Source organism: Accipiter gentilis, chromosome 17 (assembly GCF_929443795.1).
Source record: "Accipiter gentilis chromosome 17, bAccGen1.1, whole genome shotgun sequence".
NCBI lineage: Eukaryota > Metazoa > Chordata > Aves > Accipitriformes > Accipitridae > Astur > Astur gentilis.
Genome location: NC_064896.1, coordinates 9,849,280 through 9,866,914, shown reverse-complemented (window position 1 = coordinate 9,866,914; position 17,635 = coordinate 9,849,280). Strand labels below are relative to the sequence as shown.

General features: G+C 47.7%; 1 protein-coding gene across 8 annotated transcripts in view; it reads right to left on the bottom strand.

The window, feature by feature from the left end:
- The window catches only part of LOC126047233 (USP6 N-terminal-like protein), an 87,875-nt gene that overhangs the window by 24,379 nt on the left and 45,861 nt on the right, over positions 1-17,635 (bottom strand). For 7 of the 8 annotated variants that reach the window (XM_049820588.1, XM_049820586.1, XM_049820593.1 and 4 more), the window contains 5 exons: positions 14,805-15,092; positions 7,349-7,422; positions 6,758-6,843; positions 5,865-5,904; positions 5,063-5,143 (listed from right to left, as the gene is read on the bottom strand). In XM_049820588.1, coding sequence (XP_049676545.1) covers positions 5,063-5,143; positions 5,865-5,904; positions 6,758-6,843; positions 7,349-7,414 — 273 coding nt within the window. In that variant the 5' untranslated portion in view covers positions 7,415-7,422; positions 14,805-15,092. The remainder of the gene's footprint in view (positions 1-5,062; positions 5,144-5,864; positions 5,905-6,757; positions 6,844-7,348; positions 7,423-14,804; positions 15,093-17,635) is intronic. The other variant, XM_049820592.1, reaches the window with a different exon arrangement.

Here is a 17,635-nt window from a genome sequence, read left to right as displayed (position 1 = left end):
TTACTGATGGGAAGAGAGCACCTAGACCATGCCCCATGCAGACTGACTGACAGACCAATGCAGGGCAGGAAGAATGGACATCATCCCGTTTCACAAATGGAGATGCTGGTGGTCGAAGGAATGGCTCAAGATGCTGTGTAGAAAGGCTGTGCCAGAGCCAAGGACTGAACCCATGGTGTTTAAAAACTTGCTCTGGGTTTTGCCATAGGATCATCTTCCCTCTTGAGACTTTAACATACAAAGCTTGTGGCACAGAGGCCATCGTCACCCCATCCCCATCTCTCCCCTCCCCATGTGGTTTGTTTCCAGTAGGTGGGATGGGGAAGACTATAAAATTACAGACCTGAGCTCCATCTTCCTGCATCAGAGATCTCCTCTGAAAAGTACCCAAGTGCTTCAGGCCTTTAATTAGAGGGGTGGAGTCACTGCCTTAAAACACGCGAAATCTTTTTGCAGTAGTTAAGAAACTGAAATTCAAAGTGTTTGGGAGGGGTGGGTTGGCTTTTTAAAGCAGAATATACACATTTCAGCTCACTTTCACATTTTGGAGCATGTCATTATTAGTTTCTCAGCCATGTGCATGGTCCACCAGGAAGAGACTGTGGAATTAATGCCCAAGTTTTGGGTATGCATGGCAATTTCAGTGTCAAGCCTCTCCGTATACCCACCATACATCTACAAAACCCTGAAGTGCGGAGCAGCCCCCCTTCCTCAGTTCCTTTAGGCCTCAAAGACTGATCCTTCTGGAGAGGAAGGACTCCTTTACTTCCTCCACCAGTGATGCACCAGGGGAGCTGAACTGTGAAAATCTTCACTTGGAGTGGTGGGTGAAGCCTCTACCGCCACCACCACGACCAGCACCACCCTACAGAAGAGGACTTGTTTTTTGCACTGTGTAGCTGCCTGATTGATGAGATGGCCATGCAAGACACGTGACAGCCTGGACTTGGTTGTGCATGGTTTTCTTTTTGAATAGATAATGGTTGCTCCCAACTCAGCTGTTGTCCCTGCAGCTGGAGCCTTGGCTATGCTGGATGGGGTGCCAGCAGGTCTGCAGGGGCTTCAGCAGTAAAGCAGGACCAAATTTAAATCCTAAAGACGATGTGTTGGGGGAGGGGGCGACATTTACATTTATTACCAGGGCTACTTTTGCTGCCTTTCCAAAATGGCAAAAACCCAGCAACAGAAGTCACCCTGCAGCTCCCAGGCGCAACCCTCTTTCTTTCCTGTGGCATTTGCGGGCAGACCTGACTTTAGCCGACCCTGCCATGACAAACATCTGCTGGCTCTCCCCAGTGTGAGCAGATTATTTGCTCTTGGGGGTCTGTGTCAGTCCATACAGATCCCTGATTCATCCTAAACCGCTTTGCTGGCATGTACTGGATTAAGCGCCCTGCACTCCCGTGACCTTAGCAGAGACAAGGCTACCCCTGTGCACAAAGACGGGCTTTGCCTAAAAAACAGACAACTCTGGTGAAAGACATCCCTCTCTAAAGGTCCCATCCCACATGGCCAGCAGCAAGAAGCAGCTTGCAAATGATGCAGGGGTCATATCCTCTTCCTAAGACTGATACTTCTGGCTGAAATCCACTTATTTCAGGGCTACGATAAATAAATTATCCCACTATTGAAGCACACGCAGCACAGCCTCTTTTTTCTCTGCAAAACTGTGCTGCCTTAACTGTGTAGATTCTTACATGGCACCAACCATTTCCTAACCTTCCCAAGCAGAGGCAGGCTGGGGTTTAAACTTGGGTTTAAAACAGCAGTGAAGAGGACACAGACCACCTGAGCCTCCCTGTGCTGAACCCTGAATTACACAATTTAGCACTTCTTGGCAGGTTTGTGTACCTGAACTCTGCAAAGCAGTGTGGTCCTTGCATGGACTCCTTTATTTTTGTACCCTTTTGGTTGTGGAAGTACAGCCAGGAAAAGGCATCACTGCATCAGCCTAACCCCATCCACGTGAGGAACTGTGCTGGTGTCACTTTTTGTTGATGTTGCTACTGAAATTAAATCAGATTGCTAAGAAATGCATCTAGAACAGAGATGGAGACAGATCTGATGCAGTGATGAGCACAAGGAACCCCAGGGCATCACTTTAATTGAGATAATCCTATTTGTTGCTCATCCTGAAACAGGTTATGCCAGGAATGATTTGAGGCATAGCTGGGCCATCCTGAGCTACGGACTGTAAAAAGCCCTCCTCTTTAGGGGTTTTTTTCAGCCTTTTCTCCTATAATCTGTGACAGCCACAACAGCCAGACTGCAACCAGCAGCACTCAGGGATGCACACTGGCAGCAGGTGGGGGAACAGAAAGCAAAACCTGCTGCTCTCTGGGGATGGCTCATGGCAGGGGTCTGAAAAAGCGGCTCTCTTGCCCACTGACAGGTGATTGCTTTGGGGCCAGTGCCGTGGATGGGTACACAACCTCCCTCCTCCTGCTGATGTTTCACAACCCAGAACCTGGGACAACAACCTACGCCCCAATCAGGTACTAAGATGCTGCAAAACACAACAGCCTGCTTGATAAGCCAAGAGTCCCTCTTCAAGCACTTGATGTGGTCAGCTGTATGCCAGCTCCGTCATATGAACTGGGATTCGAAAGGTTGGCCCTGAAGTCCAGAAAGTCCCAGCCTGGAAAATAAGACGGGTTTCTACATCACTCCAGCAGCACCAAAGTCAGGGCAGCTTCCCTGTGAAACTGTCTGGGGTTCCTGCAACAAGATCTTTTTCCCTCTTATGAAGCGCAGTCTATCAAAATGAACATCAAAGAGAAGGTTTCTGTCTTCAGCAAGAGGTTTTTTTCAAAGCTTACAACCTAGTCTTTATTAAAATAATACAGAGCTGCTGTCTTGTGACACTCAGGCTTCCATCACCTCACTGAAGTGGCAAAAACAAACCTGAAGGAAACGTGCAATGCAGATGTGACAGCCCGAGTGCTCAGAGAGGGAACAAAACCAACCCACTCTGCTTTAGAAAGATCAGATCAAGGACTTGTCACATTTACATTAGCTAGAAAAAACCCCATAACCATCTGAACAGCATGACTGTGACCCAGCAAAAGGTCCCTGAAACGCTATGTCTGAGCTGCACTGACCTGTGGCAGCAGGAATCTCCAAGCAGCTTCCATGCTCCTGACACAAGAGCGTGGGGGTGCACATCCAGGTGAAGGATACAACCTAATTTTTATTTTTTTTTTTAAAGCACTTTTTTTGTGCTTGTCAGGATCTTTGCACTTAACGCTGCATGGCTGCCCTGCTGCACAGACCTTCCTGCCTGCACTTGCACTGGCGCAAGGCAGCAGGGTGTTAGGCTGGACGGGACTGAAACCAAAGCTCCTTTCTGCTGCCTGGGGTCACCAGACTCCTCCTTCCCTGCCTGGGGCCAAGCATTGCTTCTCCATTTGCTGGGAGGGGGGGGTGGCCATTTTCAGTCCCCCAGCACAGGGACAATGCCACATCTGTGCCCAAGAATCATCAACCATTTACGGGCTGTTATAAATAACATCATTTATTCCATTACAAGAGCTCTGTGATTTTCTGACCCAAAGACCCTCAAAACCCGCTTGCCAGTCTAGCCCCTCGCCATCCAGCAGACCTGAGCGACATCAGCTGCAGCATGCTTAACACACCCGCTAATTATCGGGGTAAATCCAAAAGACAGATGGGGATCACTACCACTCCACACATCCCTCACCCCGGATCCTGTCTGTCACCACCGGCTGACCCAGGGAAGTCAAGGCATGCTAAAAACACTCATCATTACCCATCCCAACCAGCCCCCAGGACCTGAAGGGATTCCCTGCACTCTGCTGGAATTTGGTGTTTTACCCACAAGGCCACTAACCAATTAGTGCTAACTTCTAATTGGAAAAACCAAAGCCATGGGAGAGGATCCGTTTTTGCCCATGGAGCAGCACCAATAAACAAAATAATTAGAACCACCCTGAAGTGAACAGAACAATTATAAAATCCCAAGTCCATCTCCATCCCATTCCTGCTGTAATGAAGATAAAATTTTGTTGTTTTTTTTTTAAAAAAAGGATGAGACTACAACTAGTCTTTGGCTGGGTAAACCTGACATCACTCTGGATGGCCAGGTGAGGGAGATGCTCTGCTTGATGCCCACCCTGCAGCTATGCCAATAACCTCCACGCAACCTTTCAACCGAGCTCAAGTTTCTCCCAAGGATTCTCAGAAGGAGCTAGAAGCAATACAGCCAAACACCCTGCTCCTCCAGCCGAACAAGGAGGCTGCAGAGGCCATGGCAATGAGGTGATGCTGGGCTTCAGCCCTCTCCTGTGCAGAGTGCTGTAAGCAGAGCAGCTCAGGTGTAATACTCCTCTCCTTACCCAGCAAGGGTCCTGTCATTAGGTTCAAGGGTTTTTTGTTTCAAGAGGTTTGTAATAGGAACATATTACAAATATTATTTATTAAAACCAACTCAATTTTGAAGTGACGTTTGGTGCAGAGCTTATTTTGAACACCAAAGCCAACACACAAGGCTGATGTCTCCATCCTTGATTTCCACAGACGGGTGCACACAATCTAACACCTCGGGGGCTTCTCAGAGGCACAGCTAGGACCAAAACACAAAATCTAGGTGGTGTCCTAGACAAATAGTTCTCCCACCAGGAAGAATTATGAGGAACATCAGCTGGACCATTATCAGTCACATCTCCCACACCATTCCCAGGTGGTGGAGACATAGCAGCGACCTGCAGCGTGAAACGCTCCCTGCTCTCAGGGCAGGGACCCGGCTGGGCACATGAACATCTCTGCTGTGTTCCTGCTTGCACAGGGAAGCAGAAGTGCAAACACGCCAGCAGCATTTAGGAAACAATTTTTAATATTATGCTAGTCAGAACAGGATTTTTCCCTTTACTGGTAACCCAGCATCTTCAAGGAAAGATTTAAAGTGTTAAAGACTAACAGGTAGAATTAGGCAGTATTTTCCAGTGATCTCTGGTTTCTCTATCAACTTTTCAAAAGCCTGACACATTAGAAGGATGCACCATTCCCATCCCTCCGGACACGTGCTCTTTCTTTTCCTCCTTACCTTGTCACTGTTTCTGTATTTGCCCCATTTCTTCAGCATCTTTAGCCACTTGTCCACGCGTTCAATTTCCTGCTGTTTTTGCTGGTGCAAGGGGGAAGAAGACAAGACAAATGTAAGAAAAAAGCCCCACGAGATACCTTCTGAAAACACAGAACTTCATTCTCTTTAGGTTTAAACTTCTACGCAAAGACCTTGCATTGCGGGTGGGAATAATCCACAGGTGCTTGCAAGAACTGGTGATTTCAAACCGTGGTAATTAAAGCAGCATTGGTAAAAACGAAGACACACAGCCTTAACATAGAGAAAGCATTTCCAAGATGAGTATTCCTTGACAACAAAAATCTTTGCAGGTTCAGCTAGCCTCAGATCGCATCATCATATCAGACTGGCATAAACAAGATGCTGTTTAGTCCCAGTTAGCAGGATCCTAACAGAGGACGTGCTCCCAGCTCAGGGGAGATGACGGTTACCTGCAACCTCTACCACATTCCGCCACATGAGCAAACCCATTTTCAAGCCGCAGCTGCTGAACACTGTGCCAAAGCAGAGAGGAAAAAGCCCAGAATTGCTTTAAAAGGTGCGATTTCAGTGCAGCGTGGAGGATGGGAGATGCCTGACCCAGCAAAATAAAAGCTCCAAGAGCATCGTGCAGCGCTCCCACCTCTGTGTGAACAGCAGTGACCAGTGCACCCTGGTTGCCTGCTTCGCTCTCGCTTGCACATTCGTTTCCTCAAAAACCATCCCCTCCCAGCCAGTGCGATAAGGATCCGATACCCACAATGGCAGAGCTGGTAGCTCTCACCTTCTCCTCCAAGGCGGTGCGGGTCGGCAGCTCCTGCTCACTGGAAAAGCAAGGGGGTCACCAGTTACTCTATGGGCAAGAAAGGGTGTGGAGGAGTGTGGCCCGCTGCAGCTCGGGGACCGCCTCAGGCACCTGAGGAGATATGGCCTGGGGATTCGTGACTTTCCTACAGCTGTCCCTGACTGAGGAAGAGGCACAAGAAGCACCAGCCAAAACCCCACCACCCTATGGGAGCTGCTGAGGGATAATCAAGCACTGGACATCGCTGGAAATCCTGGGCATAAAGCTCCCCTTCAATAAGCACATGATCAGCAATTAAAAGGGTGGGGGAGGGTGGGATGGATTTCTGGACAGCCATTGCTTCAACCCCCCCTCCTGCACACAAAAGACCTACTACTATAACTTTTTGTTCGGATTTGGAATAAAAATAGTTCTTTTAAGCATTCTCCCCAGGCACAGGGTGTGCATTTAATTCATCTGCATCTCGCTTAGGATGGGGATTTCCTAAGGGAACAGAGAACTCGGGTATCTTGTCTCACCTCTTCCTACACCTCCCTGAATCATCAGGGGCAACCACAAGACCTTCTCCCTCTGCAACACACCGCAGGCCTCCACAGAGGCAGGGGAGCACCAGCCTGCACCTTCTGATGCCAAGCTTGTGACGGGAAACCATTTCTGAGCCTTGCCTTGCAGCAGATTCAAAGCATCAGTGTTTGAACATGTGTGGTTGAGGGAGGAGGCACATCTAGTCTTTCCTCCTACATTTGGGATCGATCAAGCCAAGGCACAGAGCAGCTTATAGGGAAGATGCTGGGTCTGCCACGCTCGGTGCAGATGGATGGTCTGCACAGACGCGCGGGTCAGAGAGGACAGGAGAGGGCAGGAGGACTTACTGCAGGAATCCAAACCGGTCTGTAACCTTATACAGCGTGAAATCGGCATCTTCCCACGGGTCAATCTGAGCTCCTTCCTGCCTGCCCTGAAAGCAGAAAGGACACCCGTGAGCAGGCCCCAGCATCGGGAATGCCCCAGTGCCTGCATCCCTCCCTCCCCACATGCTAAAAGGCAAAAACCTGCTCTAAAGAGACAAATACAATGCAGGCAAGAGAAAAATGCACAAGTTCAGCCTATCCAGCATCCCCGGTGTGCCTCTGCTACAGGCTGGGAACAGCTGTCCATCAGAGAAACCAGTGCTGTCAGGCATAAGCCACCGTGATGTTAAGGGAGCACTGAAGCACTAGAAGCCCAGGACTTTTTGGTATCTGTGCTGAGTGTACATGGGATCTGCAAGAAACTCTGGGGACGTGGTGAGAGGGGATGTGCAGGCAGAAGCAGGCAGGGAGAGCTGGCATGAAGCCTGATGGTATGAGGGTTACTAGGGTGATGCCGGCAGGGAGGCAAAAGTCCTTATTTGAAGCATTCCTGATCGATTAAATAGCTTCAGCCCCAGCCAGCATGTTGGGCAAAAACATCAAGGTTCGTACCTTCTCATACTTGGCAACGATCTCTGCTTTTTCCTGGGCTATTAAAGACTCTATATCTTTCTTCATGTCAGAAGCTGTAAAGCAAGAAGAAAAAAAAAAAAAAGAAAGGGGGAGGGAAGGGGGGGGGGGGGGGAGATAAGTAAATGTGTACACAGTATGGGAAATACTTTAGGAAAGTGCTAATAGAAAAAACCTTTGCTGACAACTTTAGCTTCCAGCCATATCCCATAGCTAAAATTAGGCTGAGGTTGAAAAGCCCCTGCACAAAGCATGCGTGGAGCTTGCCTGCACGCAGCAGGACTACCAGCTCCCCCGTCCCCTGCATAGGGACACAAATGAATTTGAGCAAGGGGGAGTCTCGTCTGCTGGAAGACAAGATGCCGTGCCTTTGTTCTTAGGCACAGACATGCCTGTATGAAAGACATTGTGCTTTTAAATTGAGACACGCCACAGAGCTCCTGCACTGCACAGGTCGTGTGCCAGCTGGGCGATGCACAGCATAGCATTTGTGTGGATGACAGCAAACCACCATGATCTTGCCCTCAGCTATGGATGTGAAGCCATGAGATGCTCTACAGGGGCATCCAAAGGCAGATTTAACATCAAAGGAGAAACTAAAAGGAGAAGTTTTTGGCTGCTGAAGTGCGCAGGCAACAGGTAAATTTGCCTCTAGATGATTACCTTCTATACACAGCCCCAAAAGAAAAACAACACAGCAGCACGATGACCGCAGAGTCCCCATCTACTCTGAGATGGATCAGTCTTGGTCTAAACAAGACCTGGTCTAGCTCCCTGAGGTCTGTACCCACTGCTCTGCTTTGTCCTATACACATACATATGAGCAAGATAACTTCCCACATCAAACGCAACTTGAGTGTTGTCTTGTACCAGCCCAAAGGAGCATCCTTGCTGTCAAGCCATAACTAGTTCCTGGTATCTTCCCCTTGCTCCCCTTCCCCAGTGCTGAGGTGCCCTTTTTTTTTTTTTTTAAAGCTTTTTAAAATAGTTTTAAGTTTTTCCCACACTTCTGCTATGAATTATAAACCCTACTCAGTGCAGAAAGGATAAGCACTGGGAAGTAATGCTGTGTTTATCACCTACATGGCTCCATCCTTCAGAGTCCTGCTGACTTGCCCCAGGTCCCAGACAGATACTATGCATTTCAAGAACAGCAAGGTAAAATAATTTTAGTCCACAGTTGCAAGTGGCTTAGTGTTTAGAAAAGTTTTTGAACACTTAAGAGTATAAAGCCTCTTAGAATAGCTTGTTATAGGGGCAGACTGCATTTTGCCTGCTCTAAGGAGGTTTTGCCTATTTCATCTGCTGTAAAAAGATTCAGCAGGGTTGGGAAAAAACTGCTAAGAGCCACCACAGCCTTAAAGTATTTTCTCCACTGTCACATCATGAACGATCCAGTGATTTACCCAGAACATCTGAAAGCTAAACAACTTCACTAATACAGTCCAGAGGTTTCTTGTAGGGCTTGAAAGGAGCTCCCTGGAGCATCTGGGATCCCCCTAGCAGAACAGACTTGAAAGCCTCCCACAAGAAATTACAAAATTTTGAAAAGACTTTTGAAAATAAAAAAGAGCAGGTTGACTGCTGCTTAGGATGACATGTTGCATCTAAAGCGGGAAAGCAAATCCTGCATTGCTGTGCTATAGTCCTTTCCCAAAGTGCTGGTGACCACCTCCTTGCAGAGAAGAGGAACATTGCTACCCACAGATAAAACACTGTGCAACAGCTGCTCAAGAACAAGTTTACTCCAAGCTGCCGTTGCAGTCTCTAATGGACACCAGGGGCCATCCTGACCTCCCTTCAGGAGGAACTTGAAGGGTTCTTGTTGGACATGTTACCCCAGCTTCTGGCTGAAGCTGCATCTCGGCGGCAGTGCTTGGCACTGGATGAGCCCGAGAAGCCAAAGGTGTTGCACTTGGAATGATCTGAAGAACGTGATTTTTCCTTGAGGGATAAAAATATGAGCAATAATAAAAAAAAACAACTGGGGGAGATATGATGAGCAAAAGCAGCAGTGCTCTCCAAGGCTCAGCTCACTTCTCTGCACCTTCGGACATCCATAAGCGATTATTTGTCTCATCTTACCAACTCCTTAATGCAACCTGCTCGCTGCCACTGTGTCTTTCAGGCACGGATTGAGACAGCTGGGAGATACATCTTTCCCTAACTGTTCATTTTGAAAGCAGCCATCGCTCCCAGTTGCCAGCAGTGTGATAGAAATATTAAACCACACACAATAATCAGGGCTACCAGGGCAGCTCTTTCACGAGATGTTATCAGCCAACAGCATGGGCATTTCACTGCTTTACACTCACCTATACAGACACCTGAAAAAAAAGCAAATTCTTAAAATTCATGGCAGGAACAGGTGTACCTTTCCCTGTTATTGACTCCACAATCAAAACAGAACAAGGATAGAAATATTAAAGTTTATTTTGTTCTCTTATTTTTCCAAGCTGCAGCTCTCACTTCAAATGTTCCCATGAATTTTGCTCAATACGTGTTAATCACAGCTTCGTTTTTCAAAGTAGCAAAGTCTGAGTAACTGTCTTACGGTGTCATCTAATATATCTGCTTCTTCTTCTTCTCACATCTTTCTTCCGTGAAGTTTAACTCCGGGAAATTCACTCCCCCACTTCTGACATTGTTTTTTGGTTGTTATGGGGCCAAAGAATTCAAATGAGGTCCTTAATGTGCTGCTAAAAATACAAATATTCTGCAGGCTGGAGGTAAAAACTAAACTTTATGTCAAAATAAATGGGCAATTTTTCAAGCCATTTACAAAGTGGAAGTTATTCTGAACGTCTCTGACCACACTCTGTAATAAAATAACCAAAGGAAGAGCGGCTCAGTAACATGGGAGGGTTTACACAGCAGAAAACAGCAGCAAGACCACATGTATTTTGGCATCTGCCTCTGTAAAAGCCTCTCTGCAGCCAGAAAGGCCAGACTGGTGCAAAGGAGCCAGTTTTGCATCTCATGCCTGGAATGTGCACATTTGTCTTCTCTTTCTACTAGAACAGCGCAGAAGTCCAAATTTAGGAAAAAACTTGAAAGCAGAGAAAATGGTTGATGGCAGTGGGAGGGAGGGAGAAGGCAAGTGGCTGCACTGGCCTCGGTGTCTGACCACAATACTGCAGCTTTTTGGCGTACAAAGGCAATGCTGTGCTTGACTAGGTGATATTCAAAGTACTCTGGAGAGGAAACAGAATACAGCTTAGCTCTCTAGCAGCCTATGTCAAATATAGCTATTGAAGTTGGATATATTTATTATTTAATTCTGCGTGAACTTGACACCATGAAGTCATAGCATTTGCTTGAGGGAAATGACACCTTGAGTATAAGAAAACCACTGAGACAATTTATTTTCTGCAGAGTTTGAGGAAACACATCATTCTGCCCTGATATAAATAGGCTACCTATAAATAGGCACAGACTGTACCTGCCACACTTCTTCATATACCTATATAAGACTGAAAACTTTCTTTTTTTTTAAATACACCACCAAATGACTTTCCCAAGCCTGCCACCCAGTTTTCTCCTGTGACTACTCTATTTTCCCAGCAAACAGAGGTTTTTTTCCCCATGAAAAGTACACAAGGTGAAGCAGCTATGAACACGAATGGTAAGAAACCATAAACAATGCAAGAATGGTATTAGATAAATTTACTAGGATATCAGCAACAGAAAGCCCCAAGCCACCCACACTTAAATTCAGCTGGGAAACAAAGTTACCAACTAGTTCCTTTTAAAAAGAATGAGTTGAAAAACCCCACCATTGAGTTGAAAAACCCCACCATCTGTCATCTTACACTAAAACTTTCAGCTTCCAGTTTACAATTTAAGTAAAAATGATTCCCAGCAACAGTAAGCCTAAAGATGCTTAATGAAAATGCATGTTACTGCCTACCCACTTTGAACACTAGCAAACCTGAAATAAAATATCCAAATTTTGGATGAGAACAACTTTACTGAAATTAATTTGCCAGCTGAGATCTCAAGTACTGGCAACGGAAAGAAGGTGTGTGCATCAAAAATCCAAAGACTCAGTGCAAAAACTGTTATCCATAAATCAGATTTATGGTTGCAACCCTCCCCCTAAGCCCCCGTATTTTCCCAGTAAGATCTGCCGAGCTCCCACTGCCCCGCGCGAGGTGGTACCCACCGGGACCAGTCCGGCTGGGAGCGTGGAGAACCTCTGGCCACCAGTCACCCCACCTGCGCATTGCAACCCTGCTCGCCGCCCCAAAGAGGAACCCAGCATCACCCATGACCTGGGGGCAGGACACACACGCATCCTCTGTCACCCCCATCCACGACAATGTCTCTTGCCTATAAACCCATCGGCCATCACCCTGCCTGGTTCGTTCCCCCTGTGCCGGTACCTGCAGAAGACACAGATGCCACCACCTCTTTCCACTGAGGTTGTTTGCCAAGGCCACATCTGCAGCCCTCTCCTCACCGCCAGGTCCTTGTCTCCCTTCCCGCTGCTCCATTTATATGAAACAAGGACAAACTTCCATTAAACTCCACCAGGACGCGAGACCTGTACGCAGAATTTAATCCATCAAAAATGCAAATGGATGTGGTCTAAGGACTGGAGCTGAGACATCGAAGGCTCCAGCTGATGGGCCCTGTGGGTGGTTGCACATCAGCACGCCTTGAGATGCCCTCTTGGAAATTCACTGCAAATGTGATTCCAGATCCAACTGCTCTGAGCCCACCTTGCAAAATGGTTTTGCTGTTGGGACCTTGGCCAGAAAGCAGTTTCCCAGCCTTTGAATGGAATAGCTGTGGTGATGCTACCAAGCAACCCACCTGAGCCAAAGCTCCTGAATTTTCAGTCTCTTCAAGCCCTTTCTGCCTCCTTACAAGGAAAGTACAGAAGTTTTACATGCTTTTATACTGGTTTTACACAGGTTTTATACTGTCAGGCTGCACTACCACCAGACTGTATTGCTTGACTTCACCATTTTGCTGCAAGGTGAGCTGTAGATCCAGTGTCACCGGGCAGAAGGACTTTTGAAAATGAAAATATCAGTAAGATCTCCTCCTTTTAGGAGTACAGCATAGCACCTTGTTCTCAACCTTGGGCTGGATTTGGGGATATTCTGGAACCCAATTTTTAAATATTTTATACTGTAGAAAAGTACCTACTCAAGCCACTTGAGATGACAGACCACGTTTTGGTTATTTCTCCGTTCCCACTGCATCCACCAGCTGGAGCATGTTAAAGGCAAGCATGATGCAGGCATACAGCCAAATATAGTTGAGTTACAAAATCTTAAGTTACCTACCCCAAGCAGAGTCATCGCAACCACGTGCACCCCTGCTCAGCATGCTCCATCTTCAGGGCAAAACTTCTAAAATTTGCATTTTTGCTTCAGTAACCTTTCACAGAACCATACGTTTCTCCTGTCCAGCTGCACCCCAGCCCGCAGAAACATGTATAATTTTTTTTCTGCATGCTATTGCAAGCAGAAGGTCATTGAAAAAGGAGAAATGAGTTTAGGTGAAGATGTGTTGGAGTCCTGAGTGTGCCCAGTTAACGACTAATAGAGACTGCAGTTAGGAGAAGGGAAAAGAAGAAAAAAAAAAAAAAAAAAAAAGACAAAAAAAGGTTTTGACTGACACACTGTACTTAAACACCACACTGGCCTATATCAGACTGAAACTACTGCTGTGGAATAAAGTAAAAAAGGTACACACTTACTACAACCACATCCACCACTGCTGAAACTCAACAAGTTGCCGTTCCTGTTTCACGTTCTATTTTAAAAGCACATTTTAACAAAGCATTTTATGTCTTTAGCTGTCTATGGCATAAGCCTGCAATTTTTCCTTTGGGGAACAGGCTTAAAGGAAATGCTTATTCATCTATGCAAGTGGAAATGCTTATACAACATGTGCTAAGAGGTGAGACCCTCACACAAGGCACACGTGCAGTCTGCATCACTTCCCAGCAAAGCATTGCTCTCACTTGTAAAGCTGCTGGTAGTTGTAACAGCGGCTCATGCACTTGCACGCCCTGGAATAAACCCGGCCACGAGAAGCGGTGCAACAGTCTGCTTGCAAAGCGGCTGAAGCAAGCTGCGAAAAGCCGAATAAACCCTATCAGGGTTTTATTCAGTGCATGGAACAGGCGCCTCGAGATGCTTCAAACCGTGCAGGCTATCGGCTCACAGCAAAGGCCCTGTCCTGGTTGCCTGGTATAATTCGGGGGGCACAGTCGGCTGCAGTGAGCTGAGGGGAGCTGTCGTCAGAAGCTCTTCTCCCACGCGCTTAAAGCCTTTCAAAAGCAAAGCCGCGGGGTTACACCACTGTACGGACCTACCAAGCACAGCCAAAACAAGCACGGCCCTGGGTCTGCTTCGATGGCACTGCCACAGCCCCAGGAGACCCCAAAGCCTCCTAAGGCGTCCGTGAGGAGCTGCGCGCTGCTGCAGGCCGGCGACGAGCCGCAGGAGGAAGGGAAGCGAGGGCCACGCGCCGCCAGCTGCGGGCAGAGCTTCTGCTTCAGGACAGCCGGCTCCCCACACCAAAGTCGAGCTGCTCCCGAGGTCTCGGTGCAAGGCCGGCCAGCGTCCCCACCTCTGGCACCGCAGCCGCCGCAGTAGTTTTTACTAGGAACCCAAATTTCAATCCCCAAATGGGCAACACGCTCAAGGCGCTTGCATCGAGGACTTCTGCTGATCCCCATCCGCAGCTCTTTCCTCGTTAGCCAACCCAGACTCAAACACCCTGGCCAGGCACCAGCTTCACAAAAACACGTCACCGGGCTGCACATCACCGATCTTAGCCCAAATCCGGCACTCGCTTACAACCCTGATACCGGAAAGGAAATCAAACTTGCACTCGCAAAGTGAATTATGACTTCAGGAATAAAATTACTATCAAGCAGGATGAACCAAGATACAGGAGATCCTGTTTGCATGTTTATTTCCTTGACTACAACAAAAACTCAAGAGCGCACAAGCAAGCCTTTTCTTTTTTTTTCAGGAGCGTGAGGACCCGTAAGCCAGCTGAATTGCAAGGAGGTTTGTGTTTTAAGTATCTCAGTGTCTTTGAAAATGACTGCCCATAGATCACTTTATATGAGCCACAGATGTGTTACGAAAATTCAGACGCGCTCCTGTCCCACTAAACTTGCATCGTATCTGAAAATGCGCTGGATAAAAACACGCCACCCCCCTTAGTAGAGGCACTGGGAACACTCAAGTGAGAACCTCCACTGCAACTTGCTTTGACGCCACCAGCAACAACCTAACAAGCCAGAGCATCCAGCATCATCACAGGTGAGATCCTGCTGATTTATTAGCACGTATACCCACAGCACATGACGGCTCTTGGGGCGATTCCCACCTGCTCCAGAGCTGGTCTGTGAGGTCGGTGAAGGGAGCGTGGAAATTCAACCTGGCTCCAAACAACATGTCCTTACCTGAGCCTGGTATCAGGTGCCGAGATGCATCAGTTCAGCTGGAGTTGTCCTCTCTCCTGCGGGCATCTACCTGGCAGGAGTTCGTTGTCTCCGCTGTGGGGTGGCAAGGACCCCCAGCTGCTGCAGCCCACCAGTCAAATACCCTTTCACTTCACCCGCACTGCCCCAGCTCAGTGCGGCAGCTCTCTCCTCCGCTCCTCCAGCACCTGAGAGCTCACTGCGAGGGGCTGGGAGAAAAGGCAAGGTGGGAGGTAATCTCCACGTGGGGTCTCTCTTCCCCTGGGCTCACTGTGAAGGAAATAAGAAGTTGGTAAGTTTTGCAGTTCCGGCATGATGGTGGCACCATCCTTTACCAGCGCAGGGCGTCTTTGCATGCAGAGGCAAGGCAGGTCCCATTGGAGCGGGCAGCAAGCCCTCAGACTGGTGGGGAAGGAACAGACTGTAACCGGAGGGCACCCAACAGCAGAAAGTAAACTACGCTTGTCTGTGCTGCAAGAAAACCCTCGGGGTGGGTTGTGCTCCGACTTTGTTGATTCGGTGGGTTTTTCAGAATGAGTTTCCTCCCCACCCAGCTCACAGTATAAGCCCAGCCCAGCACGGACTTGCGCTAACACAGAGGACTTGTTATAGGGATTTTGTTTGGGACTGGGCAGGAGTTTTACAACTATCCGACCATACATGCCAGCCTGCATGCCTTCAGCTGCACAACTTCATCTTGTCGCGGGGGTTTCTCCAGGGGTGCTCAGCTCAGACATAACCCAGCACCTGATTTGCGGCAGGGGCTGTGTTTTAGCCCATTTTCTGGCCTGGTTGAGTGCCAGGGGATGGAGGGGCTTCCCATGTAGATCTCAGAGTCCATCGCACCTTTGTACCAGCAGACACACATGCTACCGGCAACTCAGCAGGCAGAACATGCCCCCTGCCCAAGCCAAAGGCACAGCGCGACACCCAACTTCAGCCGATCTAAGATCATGTTGCCACCAAGAAGGGATGCAATGGGGGATCCAGGCCACTCCTCCAGGAACAAGCTGGGGGGAAAGGGAGATGCAGCATATGGGACTTCGGTCAGGTTAAGACCAGTAGCACACCATCACCAGCTCGCACAGCCGAAGAGCTGGCACTGGTGGTACCACCTAAGTCACCTCCTGGCACCTGCAGTTCTGACCCGATACATCCAAACAGCTAATGCCGTTCGAAGGACACCAGAGCTCAACATACAGCTATCATTTTTTTTAAAACAAGTTTTTCATTCTCACCTTAAGCAACCCAGAAAAGCAACGCACTGGTTTCACAAGTGTGAAATCAAGACATCACCCCAAAGCACGATGCTTTTGTTGGAAACCAGCAAGCACCGGGAGGGGGAAGTGTGCACCAGTGCCCGGGAGAGGAAGCACAGCTTGCTTTCGTCATGAACAGCCACTTTAATAACACCACTTCTCCTCCAATCCCCCTCACAAGCACCTGTGAATGGACTTTTCCCCACGTTCCTGGGCTGTCCTGTGCCCAATTTCCCTGCTGTCACACCGCCCCCCCCCCCCCAAGCACCCAGACACAATGACTCAAAGACCCCAAAGTGCAGAAGACTTCACACCCTTTCTGAGGTGGCCACCTCTATCATCAACCAACCTCTAACACAGATTACATTATATATACATTATCACTGAGTAGATTAAAATGTGGCTTACACGTATTATAATGCAGATTACACACATTTCCCTCTGTTTTCCCAATTTGCCCCAAGCTTTTAAAGTACAATAGCAAGCTGTGGTCACAACGATGATAATACTTTGCCACTAGACTATGGCAACACCATGAAACCTAAATACATTGGCCAAGTCTTTTAGTTATAGCAATAACTAAAAAAACCATGTAATGCTGCATTTACATGCTATCCACCCCCCTCAATACTACCAGCATGCACACCAGCGCTGCCAGTAAATAAAACCTCAACCCTCTCGCTACCATACTTCCTGTGCTCCCAGCACTTACCTCTCACTCTCATTTTCACACACATTTTTTTGCACTGTGCCTTGGGCTCTCCTGCCCAAGGATGGAGACAGGAGGAGAGAAGCAAGAGGGCTGATAAAGACATTTGCTCTCCTCAGTAAGCTCAGCCTTGGTGCTTCTGCAAAGCTCAGCTGTTGCAATGTCAGAAGACACAGCTTTAGACATAAGCTAAACCCTCTGAGAAGAACAGCGAGTCTACCAGCAATTCTTCATCAGCTTCTATTTTTAGACCTCACGGGAAATAAAAGAGCATCCAAACATTTTTTTTTAAACTCTTTTTGACAGAAACTCATCTTCTCCAGACAACAATAGCATAAAAAAAAACAACAACCCCAAACAAAAACTGGCACAAAAAACCCCAAGGTGCACAAATCGTTTTGGGTTTTTTTTCTAAAGCACCATTATTTAAATGATTTCTCATTTAAAAAAGAGAAGCAGCAAACTGAAGAATGCAAAAGTCCACGTGCTGCTTTGGGAATTCAAGATTAATTTTCTCTCTGCATTCCTCCTTCCTCCATTCCAGTGTCTATAAAAAGGCCAGAAAAGCTGGGGGGGGGGGGAGAAGAGGGGCAAATCCCCTTCCCCTTTTTTCAGGTGATGCACTGACCTGGAAAGGAACTATATAAACATGGAGCTTAGGAACCAGCTTCTTCTGTTTGCTTAAGACTGGAAGAGCAGTTTACGTTTCCTTAACCATAAACTAAAGGAAGCTACAACGATGGTCATTAACCACTTGGACATGCATTCCTCTCAAAATATTATTATTTTATTCTTTTTGGTCCATGTAGCAACACCACAGGACACGCTACTCCTCCCTTTTACAA